The following is a 17,268-nucleotide window of genomic DNA, read 5'->3' on the forward strand; positions in this document are numbered from 1 at the left end:
TTTTTAGTTGTCCAGATCATTTCTTTCTCTTTTTTTAGTGTAGACGGGGTCTCGCTCTTGCTCAGACTGGTCTCGAACTCATGGCCTTGAGTGATCCACCTGCCTCGGCCTCCCAGAGTGCTAGGATTACAGGCGTGAGCCACTGCGCCCGGCCCAGCCTACCTTTTTAAACCTATGACATGGTAATTAAAACTGGAGTCACTCATGTGAGTGGTGGAAAATGACCAAGAAGGAAAAGGAGGAGAGGTCCTTAGGATGGTGACCATAGATGCATCAACTCATGAAGGAGGTACTTTTGCATTAAATAGAGTTTTCTGGAACCTGTCCATCACTTTGGAACATTGTTCTAAACAACCAGCTTACAAATGAGTTTTTAGTACCCAGCCTACTCATTTCGTGTACTTGACAACCCCAGAAATTGGTTTGAGAGTCATGGTTCTTAAATCCAGAGGAAGAAACCAAGGAGATAAGCACCGACTTACATCTATATTGCAGACCCCACCTGCTGGGTCCCAGCCCCTGGCTGGACTCACTGCTGACCTGGAGAGCTCACCCATGCCGCCGGAAACCACTCAGCCTCACTCTTGCAGGGTCTGCCAGGTGTTGAGAGTCAGCGCCTGCCCTGGGTTAGGATGAGTCTCGCCTGATGGAGAGGGCCCTCCAAGGCTGGCTAACAGGGACCTTGCTCTCCTACAGATGGGCTACGTGAGGGAGTATATTCTGTGGGCAGCATCCAAATCCCAGCTTCTGGCACACCAGTTCATCTGGAACATGAAGACTAACATCTATCTCGATGAAGAGGGCCACCAGAAAGACCGTGAGTATCTTCTTCTCCCGCAGGCCTCACTCCTCATTTCAGTGCTTTTAGCACTGCTCAGAGCCTTCTGCATCCTCCAGGGCCCTCCCCCGCCTCACTGCCCCAGCCCGCAGACCCCTCCACTTCCCTCCCTTTGGCAAGGCACTCTCACCTGTCAACATGCAGAGGAGCAGGACCCCTTCTTCATGGCACCCTTGCTAACTTGCCATCTGGGCATCCCCCTGAAGCTGTCCAGGCATATGTGAGATGCTCCTGCTCGGGGAGCTGCTTCTCCATCAGAGTCCCCCTGTTCCACATGGCTGTGACCCCATCCTAGCACAGCGTGGCAAGTCCAGGGAGCACTTCCCAAACGGAGTGCCTTCAGGACTTCTGTACATGCTTAGAAAGTTACTGAGATTCTCAGAGTGTTGGTTTATGTGGGCATTAGCTATCAGTGTTAACCAGGATTAGAAATTAAGACTGAGAAATTGTGGCCAGGCATGGTGGCTCACACCTATAATCCCAGCACTTTGGGAGGCCGAGGCCCACTGAGACCAGGAGTTCGAGACCAGGCTGGGCAACATAGCAAGACCTCATCTCTACAAAAAAAAAAAAAAAAAAGAAAATTAGCTGGGAGTGGTGGCATGCCCCTGTAGTCCCAGCTACTCAGGAGGCTGAGGCAGGAGGATCACTTGAGCCCAGAAATTCAAGGCTACAGTGAGCTATAATCATGCCACTGCACTCTAGCTTGGGTGACAGAGTGAGACCCTGTCTCCAAAAAAAAATTTTTTTTTTTTTTTTTTTTTTGAGACAGAGTCTTACTTTGTTGCCCGGGCTAGAGTGCCATGGCGTCAGCCTAGCTCACAGCAACCTCAAACTCCTGGGCTCAAGCGATCCTCCTGCCTCAGCCTCCCGAGTAGCTGGGACTACAGGCATGCACCACCATGCCCGGCTAATTTTTCTATATATTTTTAGTTGTCCAGATCATTTCTTTCTATTTTTAGTAGAGACGGGGTCTCGCTCTTGCTCAGGCTGGTTTCGAACTCCTGAGCTCAAACAATCCGCCCGCCTCAGCCTCCCAGAGAGCTAGGATTACAGGCGTGAGCCACCGCACCCGGCCACCAGCTTTTTTTTTTGTCTGGCTTAGTAGAAGACAATTCTCATTCTCTTTGTGCTTCTGCATTTGATCTGTTGCAATATGCTGTTATGGTTAAAGTAAATGTGGGAAATTCAGCCTCACACAGATATGGAATTAGAAAGTGGGGGGAGTATTTTAGTCTTTCAGGTCACTGGAGATATTCTTGACTGATCCCACACCAGACTTGACAAGCGGTAGTTTCTTAAAGGTTAATTGCAATGTGGCATCTGAAACCTGTCAGTGAACCTCTCCTGGTCTGTTCCATTCAAGTCTGCTGGTCTGGCTTGCACCTGGACCTGTGTGGGCTTCTGTAACATCAAACAGTGGTCACTTAGAAGTATAGGTCAGTGGGTGATGCAGATCTTCTAAATGTTGACGCATTTCATCATACAGAGTTGAAAAGTCATATCTGCACTCCTCTTGCAGTTCATGAGCACAGCGGTTGCGTTTTCATGGTCACGTTCGTGAGCTGTGCCTCCCTCAAACCTTGTTACAACACACATTACCCATCTGACATGGAAAAAAAAGAACAATCACATTTGTTAACACCCCACCAATCTTATCAGAAAGATTTCTCAGTGTCAGGAAGTTGTTGAGCTCACAGTAACAGAAGCAAATTTTCCAAAAAAATACTTAGTTGCTTTTTCTTAAGTGACATGTTCATTTTCAAGAAAATATCTGCCACATACCTAAGTCTGAATAACTGTATTTTGTGTGTTAGTCATTCTTTGAAGTAAAAACGAAGGTCCATGAAAAGAGAGGTTAGTTCAACTCTAAAGTCAGACAAATGCCAGGTGCTTCTCAGGACAACATGGCTCAGATGCAGCCAGAGCAGCTTGCGCTCAGCCTGGCAGCACAGCGAGATCCTGTCTCTTAAAAAAATAAAAGACATGTATTCAGGATAGTTTAATAAAATTAATTTTTACTGCTTCTCCAGGGACATTCATAAAGTGACACAGGCTTTTTTCTTAGCGTGAGTGTGTAGTAGTGAGGAATCCATGACCTCTATTGCTGGCGTCAGCACAGCGAAGGGCAGAGTGGTGTAGCCTGACATTGGTGTGGCGAGGCGGTGTGGCGGGGCCTCACACCGAGCCTGCAGCACACTCTGGGTATCGCCACTGGAGGCAAGAAGCAGCGGCAGGGTTTCCTGAGGGACTCAGGCTCTTTGCTTCTCCTCAGCTGACATTGGCGACCTCCTGGAGCAGTTAGTAGAGGAAATCACAGGCTCCTTGTCTGGCCCAGCCAAGGACTTCTACCAGCGGGAATTCGATTTCTTCAACAAGATCACCAACGTGTCCGCCATCATCAAGTAAGTGCAGCACCTCAGAAGCCGCCTCCAGGCCTGGGAGCCTTAAATACCCACTCGGCCTGGGCCACGGCTAGATGGACGAGTCTCCAGTGGGCCCACTGCTGACTGTGACGCCATCGGGGGAGTCAGGGCTCCTGAGAGGATGGCAAGATGCATGGCCACACTGATTTCAGACAGCATCTTAGTTTCATTCACGGTTCAAGGCCACTCTGCTCTGTCTAGGCACTGAAGGAACCTGGTGGTGTCAGGAAAGCCAGACTCCTCTGTAGCTCCTGTGGTTGTTCTCCTGGGCCCTCCACTCGTGTCGCTCTGATGCCATCCTTGGACGTCGATGGCCTTGCCCCTTTGTATGGGACAAGACCCTGGAGTCATTGACATTGGCTGTGTGCCGGGGAGCAGGCCCAGGACAGGGAGCGTGGGGCATGCTCCCCACCAGGCCCTGGGCTGTCTCATGCTCTCACTGCTCTGACCTTGGTCACCATGAGGCCCATCTCAGGCCTACTGAGGCCCTTTCCTGGGCCTTGTAGAGCAGTGCTGCTGGCAGCTCCTAGCCCACGAAGATAACGGGGTAAGGCGAGCATGTCCTGGGCATCCCCAGGGGGCAGACGCATGGCTTCAGTGTGCCCCTATCATGCTCAACCTAAAGCCAGGTCTCAGGCCAGCCCAAGGTCATGGGACAATTACATGACAGCCAGCATTTGAGCCCAGAACTATCTGACCCCACAGCCACCTGTGCCTCTGAGCACTCTGACAGCAGCACATCCTGCCCTGCCCCTACATGCGAGGGACACAGCCAGCCAGAACACAGCTCTACCTTGGCCGCCAGGGGCCACATGGGCTTCTCCATGAGGGACCAGGGCAGGAATTGCTGCAAGTGGCTTCCTGGAGGAATTGGGTCTGGTTGGGCCTTTCGGAGTAGCTAGAACCAGGAAGGAAGGGACAGAGGGCAATCCAGACAGGAGGGCCCTGGGTGTCCTCCAGAGGCCAGTTCCTCCAGAACACAGCAAAGCATTCCTGTCTCGTTTCTCAGGCCCTACCCTAAAGGCGACGAGAGAAAGAAGGCTTGTCTGTCAGCGCTGTCTGAAGTGAAGGTGCAGCCGGGTGAGCAGGCGGCCTCAGGAGGCTGCAGTCGGTGTGTTCTTGAGGGCGGGCAAGGTGTGGAGATGATGGCTCGGCCAGCCACACACAAACAGGCCCTTGCCCAGCGCCCCAGCCCCTGCCCAGAATCTGCCCCTAGTGAGCGGGAGCTGCTCCTCCACGGGCGATCTTCATCTTTCTTGCTGCCTGCTGTTTTTCTGGAGACCAAGACACTGTCCTCTGCAGCTTTATCCTAGAAGAGGGATTCTGGACTCCAGCATGCAGGAGCAGTGCAGGTCGCACAGCTAAGGAGGTGGTTGGGTGGGGCAGGTCAGGGGTGGACCTGGTGTGCTGGGACCTGTCAGACAGGGCGCCCAGCCAAATGGGAAGCTGCTCCTTGGCACCTGCCAGCCGTTGCCATGTAGGCATTCAAGCCCAGTGTGGTTAGAGCCGAGATTTTTCAAGAAAAAATGGAATTCAAACCTCACTGGGCCACTCTCCATTTCTAACTGTTGCTGCAAACTTGTCTTCTGAAGCCCTGGCCATCCCGTGCAGATGTTCACACCATCTGGCCTCAGCCGTGGATTGCCTGTGGGGGGCTTCAGGTTCAAGCATTTCCTCAGACCCATGATGTTGAGCTCATACAACAGCTCAGCTTCTCAGAAAAGGCTGGACACCAGGGCCTTCATTTCCCCTCATGGGGAATGCCACAGCTGCCAGGGAGGGGTGGAAAGAACCAGAAACTGTTGTACTGCAAGAGCCCCCAGCCTCTGCTTCCAGACTGTATGACTGAGTCTTTCCCCAAGGGCCCTGGGGAGCCAGCAGGGCTCTAGAGCAGAAGAACAGAGGTAGCCATTGTGTGAGACAGGCCTGGAGCTGGCAAGGCAAGGACGAGAAGGGAGGAGGACACAACAGTGTTACCCCTTCCCGATGGAGCAGCCATCCGGCAACCACGGCAAGGCCAAGCTTGGCGCCCCAGGAGACCACATGCCTCTTGTTCTGGGCCCCTCCTCAAAACCTACCCCCCTCAGCCAGGCACGGTGGCTCACACCTATAATCCCAGCACTTTGGGAGGCCAAGGTGGGAGGAGCTCCTGAGGCCAGGGGTTCGAGACCAGCCTGGGCAATGTGGTGAGACTCTGTCTGAAAATAAATAAGTAAACCTAACCCCAGGAGGGTCAGGAGGCTCTCCCACTTCAACAGGGAGCACACATCCCCCTGGGGACTGAGAGTTCCTGGCCACGAATGGCCTTTCTCTTGGCCCCTTGTTTCACACATGTACTGAGCACTTGCTGAGAAGGGAGCTCCTGCCTCTGGGATGAGCCCAAGAGGGGTGTTCCAGGTGTGCAGGGCAGGCCCCCACACCCACCTGAGGAGCAGCAGGGCTGAGGCTCAGCACCTTCTCTTGGAGGGCATCTCCTCGGAGGTGGTGGCTCCTTTGTTAGATGTGTGGCAGGATCACAGAGTCAAGGAGGATGCACCCTGAGTGGCCACAGAATAGTTAATGGTGCCACAGGTGGGCCAGAGGCCGCTGTGCAGGGGCAGGGTGTAACTGCAAGGTGGACTCTGCCTGTGGCATCTGTGTTGGGAACCTGTGGCCACACAGGGGCTCCTTGTGACTCTGCCCGTCCCTGCACAGGCTGCTACCTGCCCAGCAACCCTGAGGCCATTGTTCTAGACATCGACTATAAGTCGGGGACGCCGATGCAGAGGTGAGACCCCACCTGTCCCAACCCTGTAGGTTTCTTACCTGAGCTTTTTACTGGCTGCATCCCTGGTGCCACATTGTTTTTGTTTTTCAGTGCTGCAAAAGCCCCATATCTGGCTAAATTTAAGGTGAAGCGATGTGGAGTTAGTGAACTTGAAAAAGAAGGTCAGTGGAGAATTCTGATTTCATTTGGGATCTCAGTGCTTTTTCCTTGCTGATGTCGGTTTCTTTTGACAATTTAGTTTATCACCAGCTCCCTGTAAAAGATGGTGTCTATCTGTCCATTCCCCCTCTCTGTCTGAGCCCTCATTCAGGGACCACACGGAGCTTAAGTGCAGTGACAGCTGGGCCACCCTTGAGGCCTGTCCACCCCAGTCAGCTGGCTCCTCCCGGAGGCCCCGTCTTGAGGCTGAGTGGCTTCAGGCCTCTGCAGGGTGTGTCAGTGGCTTGGGCTGCCATACAAATAACCACAGACGGGGAGGCTTAAACAGCAGACCCATATTATCTCACAGTTCTGGAAGCTGGAGTGTGATATCAAGGTGTCGTCAGGGCCACGCTCCTTCATATGGCTCTGGGGATGATTCTTCCTTGCCTCTTCTAGCATCTGGTGGTGTTGCTACAACCCTTGGCTTGTGGGTGCATCACTCAGATCTCTGCCCCTGTGTGTCTGTGTCCACATTCCCCTCTGAGAAGGACACCATCATTGGCTTAGGGCCCATGCTAATCCAGTATGACCTCATCTTGAGTTGATTACACCTGTAAAGACCCTATTTCCAAATAAGGTCACTTCTAGGCTTTGGTGAGCATGAATTTTGAGGGGACATTCTTCAACCCAGAACAGAGTGTGGCCAGCTGCACAGATGGGCTGTTGGCCTGTGCAGAGACACGCCTTCTGTGGCTGTGCCCACATGCTGGCCCCTGAGCCCCCCGGGCTCCCCAGTGTGCAGACACCCTCACTTGCAGCTCGCAGTGCCCAGCCCTGACCCCAGTGCACCTGGTTCCTCACTGCAGATAATGTGGGGCTCTGTTTTTAGTTGCATTTAAGCTTAAATATTCTATGGAAAGACCCCTGGCCTTGGGGTTCCACCTGCTGCCCCAAGGTGTTTCTTGGGCCCTGCTGGGCCCCTTGTGGCATCCTTGGGGCTTTGCGATTCCCAAGGGTCTTTCCAGGCACATGAGCAGGGCTCACCCCCAGCACCCTCAGAGGGCTTCTCGCTGCCCTGGGGCTATAGGTGGCCTCTCCCCGCCGCACAGGTCTGCGGTGCCGATCAGACTCTGAGGATGAATGCGCCGCGCAGGAGGCTGACTCCCAGAAGATCTCCTGGCAGGCCGCCATCTTCAAAGTGGGAGACGACTGCCGGCAGGTAGCAGGGCCAGCCTGGGGCAGGCCCACCTCTCCGCAAGGCTACAGGCATGCTAGAGTCCGACCTCACGTGCAGAAACACAGATCTTTGCCTTTCCCCATTTGGTTCAGATACCACAGAGTAAACGAGGGCTTCTGCAAAACCCAGAGGCTTCTTCTGGCCCCCTCTGCTGCTGCCACAGGGCACTGCTGAGGTGGGGGGAGCAGGTGCCCAGTCTCACATCCCGCCAGCTAGCGCAGCCTCATGATCAGTCCAGGGCCTAGTGGTCCCAAGGGCCTGAGCCCAGCCCCAGGTGTTCAGTGACGTGAGGCTCTCCAGACTCCTGCTCAGCTGTGGCCTCCCTGCCTTACTCTATCACCGGCCATTCAGCTTCTGCCCCATGTGAGCCAGGAGGGCTGCTGGGAGTCAGGTGGGCCAGGGCATGGAGGCCGACCAGCCCCATCCTGTTCCCCCTTTGTTCGTAGGACATGCTGGCCCTGCAGATCATCGACCTCTTCAAGAACATCTTCCAGCTGGTTGGCCTGGACCTATTCGTTTTTCCCTACCGCGTGGTGGCCACTGCCCCTGGGGTAAGTTCCCTGAGCAGGAGCCTGGCTGGGAGCCCCTCGATGCCTCCCCAGCAGGCCTGGGACTCACCCTTCCTCCCTAGTGCGGAGTGATCGAGTGCATCCCTGACTGCACCTCTCGAGACCAGCTGGGCCGCCAGACGGACTTCGGCATGTACGACTACTTCACGCGCCAGTATGGGGACGAGTCCACCCTGGCCTTCCAGCAGGTAGCCCTGGGGTTGTGCGCACTCTGTCCCACTCCTGCCCCATCCCTTCCCTGCTCTTCTGAGTCCTCCTAGAGGAGAAAACCAGGTCCACCTGTAAGCTGCTTTGGGAGTCAAAGGAACCTAGAGCTGGGCTCCCCAGGAGAAAGTTAAGCCCTAGGGTGGGAGAAAGGGCCTGCTGCCTCCACAGCCCCAGATGCAGCCCTGTCACTACTACTGCCCAGGTCTGGCTGGCTGAGCTAGCTGGCTTGGGCTGTGCCTTTAAGGGGGACCCAGAGCTGGGGAGAGCACCCACAGGCCTGGGGCTGTTGTAAGCCCAGCGCTCTCTCTGCACAGGCCCGCTACAACTTCATCCGCAGCATGGCCGCCTACAGCCTCCTACTGTTCCTGCTGCAGATCAAGGACAGACACAACGGCAACATCATGCTGGACAAGAAGGGCCACATCATCCACATCGGTCAGCCAGCCTCAGCACCAACCTCCCCTCCCTTCACCCCCCGCACGCAGGGGAGGATAGGGGTCCCCACCCTACAGAGGGGAGCAGGCATGGGGCTGCCCAGCCAGGAGTGTGAGGGGGAGCATCTGAATCCAGCTCTGAGGCCCAGGTTGTACCCACCAAGCCATCCTGCTGTGGAGGGTGTCTGACCCCAGAAAGCTGGGGGCGAGAGTGGCAGCCAGGGCTGTGGGTCCGAAGCTGGAGCTGGGCAGAGCTGGGCTTGTCCGGGCTGGGTACTAGCCTCACTCTGCTCCGGCCTGGTTCCCACCTACCCTTCCTCCCCTTCCTCTTCCTCTGCCTGCTGTCCCCGAGGTCTCCAAGGATACCCTGCCTGCCCATGGGGTGTGGAGGATGCTGGTGTCACCAGTCCTTTTCCACTGCTCAAGACAGACTGCCCAGCCAGGTTCCTACCCCAGCCTCAGACAGCTCTTTGGGTTTTGCAGACTTTGGCTTCATGTTTGAAAGTTCACCGGGCGGCAACCTGGGCTGGGAACCAGACATCAAGCTGACGGACGAGATGGTGATGATCATGGGAGGCAAGATGGAGGCCACCCCCTTCAAGTGGTTCATGGAAATGTGTGTCCGTGGCTACCTGGCCGTGCGGTGAGCCAGAGCAGGGTCAGGGGTGGGAATGTGTTCTTGGACCCCCTTTAGGATGAAGAGAACCAGGTTCAGAGAGAGGGAGGGAGGTACCCGTGGCCTAGGCCTGGCCTTCTGGTTGCCCCTCTCTGCCCACCCGTGCCTGCGACTTCTTGCCCTGGGAGTCAGAGCCCAGCCACGTGCTACAGGCTTCATCCTGCTGATGCCCTCAGCCATAGGCTCCCCCTTCTGGGCACCTGTCCACCCTTTCATCAAAGCCTGAGCACCCACCACCCCCAGGGCTGCACCCTGGAGACTGGCGTTGTCCTGGTTTCACATACAGTGTCTCTCGGCCAAGGCCACACACCAGTGTGTGTTGATCCCTGAATTCTGACCCAGATCAGTCCCCACCCCCTCAGTCCCCACCGCCCTGCGGGAAAAGGAGGGTCAGGGCATCTGTGCTTCCCTACCCTGGTGCAGAAACCACGGCTGGCGGCCTCACGGGGTGGGGGGGGGACCAGCACAAGACCACTCAGCCCATGTAGGGTTCGTGTGAGCAACCCTGGCCTGGGGGGTGCAGAAGCTGAGGGGCAGCAGGTGGTGTGAAGAGGGCTGCCACGGGGGGACCTGGAAGGTGTGACTGGGAGGTGGCTGGGAACCCATGCATGAGGCTGTTGGGCAGCAGCCAGGCCACAGGACTGTGCCCAGGGCTACCCACCCAGGGTGGCCTCTGTCTGCCACCCCTCCCATCTCTCCCCAGGCCCTACATGGATGCAGTTGTCTCTCTGGTCACTCTCATGTTGGACACGGGCCTGCCCTGTTTCCGCGGCCAGACAATCAAGCTTTTGAAGTAGGTTTCTTGACAGACACACAGGCCACTTGGGGTACAGGTGTTCATTAGCTGAGGCTCCACCAAGACAGGAACTTTGTGTAGTTGTAACTGTGATTGTCATCTCCTCGGAACCCCAGAGCAGACAGGATTCCTGGTGAGACTCTACCAGACCATAACTGTGAGGTGCCCCGGCTTCTGCCAGCCATGCTGAGGATGTACCCTCTGGTTTCTCAAGGGTGCCTCACAGCCCCTGCCTCTGGGCCGACCCCCATGCTGCAGCAGCTTAGCTCCCCAGTGCTTAGCCCTGCCCCAGCCATGGGGGCACTCAGGCCCAGGCGATGCTGGGAAGAGGACAGGCCCACAGCAGCCAGGCTTGACTTTCCCAGCACTGTCCCTGTCTTTCAACACATTGCCCTGGGGGTACATTTCCGGGGCATGGCCCTCTGCTGGACATGTGGTCCAGTCCACAGACCACCACCTTGCTGGGCAGGGGCAGCCTTGGGCAGGACCATGGGCCTGGGAGGGAGTGGCAGCAGCCCTGACACGGTCTCTCTCCAGGCACAGGTTTAGCCCCAACATGACTGAGCGTGAGGCTGCGAACTTCATCATGAAGGTCATCCAGAGCTGCTTTCTCAGCAACAGGCGAGTCCCCCCACCCCCTGCCCGGACCAGGTCACCAGGATGCTGCTGTCCCCAAGCTGCTCCTCTCATGGGAGACCCTTGGTCACTTGAGCCCTGGTGGGAATTCTTGAGGAGCACTGGGTGCTTGTTTAGAGGGGAACACCTGGCAGAGGCCTGGAGCTGGAAAGTGAGGCTGCTTGGGGCTGAGAACGGTGGGGCACAGGCCGCAGGGAGCATGAACGAGCTTGGGACCAGACGGGAGCTCCCTTGGAAGGGCTTAGGAAGTTGCCCCCGTCCCTCCTCCCTGTGCCTTCCTGGGGCTGCTGTGTGGGCAGTGTCTGGGGGGCAGCCAGTCAGTCTCCTCTGTGGTAGGGAGAAAGGGTGGAGGTGGGAGGCCCTGAGAAGAGCTGGTTCAGGGTCTAAAGGCAGAGCCCCAGGCCTGCAGGCTCCCGTGGGGCGTGAGAGTCAAGAGGTGGTGGCTTTGAGGTTTCCAGCCTGAACAACGGGAGGGCAGCAATTCCAGTAGGTATGTGAGGGAACAGCTCTGAGAGTCTGGAAGCCGCCATGTGGGGGCACCGAAGACATGGGGCTGGGCAAGGCCTGGGGGGAGGGGCAGCCTGGGCTGTGCCATAGGACGTGCCACATCCATACCAGGAGGGGCCAGGGGCATGGCCACCTGCTCTGGGAACTGCTGGATAAGCCTGAGAGGAAGCCCAAGAACCCACCGCAGGTGCCCAAGAGGTCTAGTGACCTAACGGGCAGTGGGAGAAAAAAAGGGCGGGAACCGCGAGGGCCTGGCACAGAGAGCCCAGACGAATGGAGGAGAAGCGAGAGGGTTCGGGGGCAGGATGAGGAGGGTCTCTACTGAGGTGTGCTGAGGGCAAGGGGCCTGGGAGTATGGAGAGGGAGGAGGGCTGCACAGACCCCTTCTGGGTGTGTGGGTGTGACAGGCCAAGGGGCCAGAGGGGCACCTGGTAGAGTGGCATCTCCTGCAGCCAAGAAGGGGTTTGGCTGAGGAGTGTGAGTTGGCCTCAGAGGCCTCCAAGTTGGAGCAGGAGATGAGGTCTCCGGGCAGCCATGGGGTAGGGGGATGAGAGGGTGGGGCAGGACCCCAGACCCAGCAGGCTCCTCACAACCTCCCTCATCCTCACCCTCCAGGAGCCGGACCTATGACATGATCCAGTACTATCAGAATGACATCCCCTACTGAGGACGACAGCCCAAAACCTAGAGCCCTCCGCCCCGTGTGCCCTCAAGCCACTCTGCAATCACAAAGCCACGTGCCCACCCTCACCCCACCGCTTCACCCAGTGGCGTTGTTTCATAGGAGAAAAGAACTGCAGCCCTCAGAGCCTGGCAGTCGCTCCTTCCTCAGGTGCGGCCCACGGTGGGGTAGCTTTAGTGATGCCACAGACTGAGACGACAATCATTGATGGTGCTGTCTATGCACAGGTGTGAATCCTCTGTTTGCACTGGACACATTCCCAACCTATCTTATTTCATAGGTACGTGAAGTATTTTCTTGTGTATTAAAAAAAATTATATTCAACCTGAGGTTTAACCAACATAGACAAAATAAAAACCTCAAACAGTGCTGTGCTGGAATTTGACTGTCAGGTTTAGTGTCCAGTCCTAAGTGCCAGCTGAGGGGCAGTTCCTGGCTGTGCCTCTGGAAAGGGACCTAATGTTGCCTGCGCTCGTGGGCTGGGGCCAGGCACACGGGTTAGGGTTTAACAGGCTTCACGCAAACACCACGGCGCACGTTGCGCCAGAAATAGCACTGTCTCCCCTGAGCACTCTGCCCACTCCAAAGCTGCCTCCCTCGGGGCTGCCTGGCCAGAGCTGTCCACAGCTGTCCTCAGCGCCTTGCCTCTGCTCCAGTCTCTTCCATGCTGGGCTCCCTCTTGTTCACGGCCAGGTGCTGTGCTCTGGACTCCAAAATCCTTGTGTGACTAGTCCCAGCAGCCACCTACTCCCCAACACCAAGGCCTTCTAATTAGCATAAGCAGTTAGGACGTACAGACCCAAAACAAGAAAAGACTGCAAAGGATCAGTTAAACAGCAGGTAAGATGAAGGTGAAGAGAAAACTGATCATGGGAAAGACAGAACAATGAAATCACCAAAAATGGAGCAGAAAGAAAGGGAATATTAAATGAGCTCCAGCCAACTCCTAACGGGATCTCCAGAGTGGGCAAAACACACAGAGAACTTCAGGAAGCACAGGGGAGTCCTGAGCAGTATAAATGAAAATATAAATAGGCCAATGTGTGAATTAAAAAGTTTTTATAAAAGTACTGAATTAATCCCAAAGATGTCAGGAAAGGAGGGACAGAAGAACAACAGGTGGGACAAAGAAATGGTGCAGTTACAGACATCCATCCACCCATGCCAGTGTTATGTTAAACAGTGGACTCACCACTCCAACTAAAAGTCAGGGATTACAAGCATGGATTAAAAGAGCGAGACCCAATTCTGTGCTGACTGTAAGCAATACACTTTAAATATAAAGACACAGACCTAAGTTGACAGTAAACAGATGAGAAGGGACTTACCATCCATAATCATGTGTGTGAGTTTTATGAAGAAAAATTCAGCAATCATAGCTAGAGGTTTTAACGCCCCTCTCTGAGCAGTTGACAGAACTGGCAAGAAAGTATGCCCGGGAGACCTGAACAAGCCTCTCACCCGCCTGGACTGCTGGGCATTTATAAAACACTCGGCCGACAGCAGCAATGGGCTTCTCCACATTCACCACTGCAGACTGCACGCTGGGCCACAAAACAAGGCTCAACAAATTTTATAAGATTAAAGTTGGAGTATGTTCACCAGCCAGATAGCTGGAAAAAATTTAAAACGGTACAACTAAAATACTAGACAAAAATAGCACATAGGATCAGAATGATCAGTGTTAGAATGTTTTAAGGTAGTGTTTGAGGAGGATGACAGAGGTGAGCTGAGTTAGGTAGTAGGGATACCAGAATGTAGAGTGACTTCCAGAACAATCAAACAGAACATGGACAGTACATAGAAAAATCAGGATTGACACATTATAAAATGGTAGAAATAAATTCAAGCATAGTAGAAATAATTTCAAATCACAATATTTGAAAAGGTAGCTTGTCCAATTGGCAAAGAAAAAACGTTAATCAAATGTTATGTACAAGATTCTTACAATATGGCAAATTACAGATCCTAAAAAGCTGAACATGCTCCTCACAATGATGGAGAGTGGGGATCTAAACCCATGAGCTGATAAAGAATCTTCAGAGGTGAAAATCCAGTCAAGCTCCTATTTTGATGACGTGGGAGACAGAACACAAACCCAAGAGCCTCACCCCTTTGAGGAGGTCATTAGGGGACCTTGTCTACACACAGGAGAGTACCCTAGACATAAGGCAGGTATGAAAGACCAGGAACCTCTTTAGCCTGTCTACCAGAAAACCTATAGGGAACATCGTGCTTAAAGGTAAAATACTGGCAGCTATAGGCTGGGCGTGGTGGCTCACACTTGTAATCCAGGAACTTTGGGAGGCCAAGGTAGGAGGATCATTTGAGCCCAGGAATTTGAGGTTATATTTGGCACCACTGCATTCTAGCCTGGATGACAAAGCAAGACCCTCTCTCAAAAAAGAAAGAAAGCTGTGCCTCCTAATTGAAGAATAAGGTGGAGATGTGATTGCCATCACCACCTGTGGGTCAGCATTGTACTGGGGGCCCTAGTCAGTCCAGTCAGGCGATAAAAAGAAAGAGTTTAGGAATTCGAAAAGGAGAAATAAAAGTAATTCAGAAATGGCATTTGTGTACATAAAAATCCAAATGTAGCCAAGGGCAGTGGTGCACACCTATAGTGCCAGCTACTTTGGGAGGATGAGGCCGGGAGTTCAAGGCTACAGTGCACAATGATTGTGCCTTAAATAGCTGCACCCCAGCCCAGGCAACACAGACCCCATCTGTTTAAAAAAAAAAACACCAAACTTACAATCTATAGTCAAGGTTATAGAATACAAGGCAATATAAAAAATCAGTTTTGTGTGTGTGTAATTTATATCCAGAAACTTCATATACCAAGGAATGAATATGATGAAAGGTTTGTGAGAAAAACTGAAGACTACAAATATTGAGAGAAAGACCTAGAGTAACATGCCATGTTCTGACTGGAAGATTCAACATTATACACATTCATTCTCTCCAAATTGATCTGCAGTTTCACTGCAAGTGCCATTCAAAATCCCAGTAAGTTCTGTAGTGGAAATTGGCAGTGGAAATTGGCAAGATGATTCTAAAATTTACATGGGCATACAAAAAGCAAAACAGCAATTTCAATTTCTAAGAACAATAAACCCTGGGCCGGGCACAGTGGCTCACGCCTACAATCCTAGCACTGAGAGGCCGAGGCAGGAGGATCATTTGAGCTCAAGAGTTCAAGACCAGCCTGAGCAAGAGCGAGACCCTGTCTCTACTAAAAATAGAAAGAAAATTAGCTGGACAACTAAAATATATATATAAAAAATTAGCCGGGCATGGTGGCACACGCCTGTAGTCCCAGCTACTCGGGAGGCTGAAGCAGGAGGATCGCTTGAGCCCAGGAGTTTGAGGTTGCCATGAGCTAGGCTGACACCACAGCACTCTAGCCCAGGCAACAGAGTTGAGACTCTGTCTCAAAAAAAAAAAAAAAGTAAACCCTGGATAGCCCGTCTCAGTATTAAGCTGCATTATTAAGGCTGTGTGGCATATATTGGTGCACAGAAAAACAATGTAAGAAAAGTCCAGGAACAAAATATACCCACACATACACAGTGACACTGCAGTGCAGATGGGGAAAGGGGGTCTTTTTTTTTTTAAAGAGACAGGGTGTCACTCTGTCACCCAGGCTGAAGTGCAATGGCGTGATCATAGCTCACTGCAACCTCAGACTTGGCTCAAGTGATCCTCCTGCCTCATCCTCCTGAGTAGCTAGGAATACAGGCAAATGCCACCACATCCAGTTAATTTTTCTATTTTTGTAGAAACCTGGTTTCACTATGTTGCTCAGGCTGGTCTTGAACTCCTGGGCTCAAGAGATCTTCCCACCTCAGCCTCCAAAAGTGCTAGCGCATGCCACTGCACCCAGCCAGTCCTTTTAATAATGGTGTTGTGTCAATTAGATATCCGTACAGGAAGGAAAAAAAAAAAACCTTAACCTTGACTCCTTACTTCACATAAGACACACAAAAAAATTTTTTTGCGGAGGAAGAGGTTGGTAACAACTTATTCATGCAGCTATTTATGAAAAATGACCGTGCAAGAGGCCCAACCATCTAGGTTAGATCAGACACTATATTAGTGTCTACACTAAATCTATTCTGAATAACGTTCGACTAGTTTTAATTCAGATTGTTTCATCAGGGACATTCTCTCACGACCCTGGTTAATCACAAACACATTTTTGTGCAGTAGTCTCTCCTGTTACTTGTGGTATCCCATTCCCCATTTCTCAGCTTGAGCATCTGGACTTCCAAAATCACATTAAAACTAAATATTCCATGATTTGGTTAATAACCACTTATGTTAATGCCTGGCATTCTTTTTTTCCCCCCCTTTTTGAGACGGAGTCTCACTCTATTGCCCTGGGTAAAGTGCAGTGGCGTCAGCCTAGCTCGCTGCAACCTCAAAACTCCTGGGCTCAAGCAATCCTCCTGCCTCAGCCTCCTGAGTAGCTGGAAGTACAGGTGCGTGCCACCACACTCGGCTAATTTTTTCTATTTTTTAGTAGAAATGGGGTCTCACTCTTGCTCAGGCTGGTCTTGAACTCCTGAGCTCAAGCGATCCTCATGCTTCGGCCTCCCAGAGTGCTAGGATTACAGGCGTGAGCCACTGTGCCCAACCTAATGCCTAGCATTCTTCCTCTCAGTAATTCCCGTCTCTCCATGTTGCCCTCACCTACCTTAATCTGGAAATACATAGTACCCTGGACAGAGCGTTCCAAGTGCTCCGTACCTTATTTTTGTAAATCAGCTGCCAAACTGAATCATCATTTCTTTATAAAAACCTAAGGATTTGTTCACAAGTCACAATAAAATTTCTCTCAGTTTTAATTATAATTCCAGGTGGGCTATAGAGCTGTTTGTTAAAGGTAAAACAATAAAACTTCTAGAAGAAAATATAGAAGACAATGTCTTCATGACCTTTGGGTACACAAAGATTTCTTAAATGGGACCGAAAAACACTAATCAATCATAAAGGAAAAAACTTAATTTTGACTATGAAGAAGCATGCTACAGACTTGGGAAGATATTTGCAGTATGTGTATCTGTTCAAAGGATGTAGATCTAGAATAAATATATGAAGAAAAATCAGTAAGAGATAACTGAATAGAAAAATGAGCATATGACTTAAACAGGCATTTCACAAGAGATTATTCAAATAGCCAAAAAACATATGAAAGGGGTTTCAACTTCCTTACTCATCAGGGAAGTGCAAATTAAAGCCACAATGTGGCCCTGTGCAGTGGCTCACGCCTGTAATCCCAACATTTGGAGAGGCTGAGGCAGGAGGATTGCTTGAGTCCAGGAGTTTGAGGTTGCTGTGAGCTAGGCT

At 52.5% G+C, this 17,268-nt stretch overlaps 1 protein-coding gene across 1 annotated transcript in view; it reads left to right on the forward strand.

The window, feature by feature from the left end:
• Nucleotides 1–12,257, forward strand: part of PI4KA (phosphatidylinositol 4-kinase, catalytic, alpha) — a 117,266-nt gene extending 105,009 nt beyond the window's left edge. The window contains exons 43-55 of the mRNA XM_012644122.1: nt 697–817; nt 3,114–3,243; nt 4,274–4,344; nt 5,959–6,031; nt 6,122–6,192; nt 7,282–7,391; nt 7,856–7,960; nt 8,041–8,166; nt 8,500–8,620; nt 9,103–9,262; nt 9,999–10,088; nt 10,629–10,712; nt 11,850–12,257. Of these exons, the coding sequence (XP_012499576.1) occupies nt 697–817; nt 3,114–3,243; nt 4,274–4,344; nt 5,959–6,031; nt 6,122–6,192; nt 7,282–7,391; nt 7,856–7,960; nt 8,041–8,166; nt 8,500–8,620; nt 9,103–9,262; nt 9,999–10,088; nt 10,629–10,712; nt 11,850–11,901 (1,314 nt within the window). The 3' untranslated portion in view covers nt 11,902–12,257. The remainder of the gene's footprint in view (nt 1–696; nt 818–3,113; nt 3,244–4,273; nt 4,345–5,958; nt 6,032–6,121; nt 6,193–7,281; nt 7,392–7,855; nt 7,961–8,040; nt 8,167–8,499; nt 8,621–9,102; nt 9,263–9,998; nt 10,089–10,628; nt 10,713–11,849) is intronic.
• Nucleotides 12,258–17,268: the final 5,011 nt, after the last annotated feature.

The sequence above is a fragment of the Propithecus coquereli genome, unplaced genomic scaffold (genome assembly GCF_000956105.1).
Source record: "Propithecus coquereli isolate 6110/MARCELLA unplaced genomic scaffold, Pcoq_1.0 Scaffold206, whole genome shotgun sequence".
In the NCBI taxonomy this organism is placed as follows: Eukaryota; Metazoa; Chordata; class Mammalia; order Primates; family Indriidae; genus Propithecus; species Propithecus coquereli.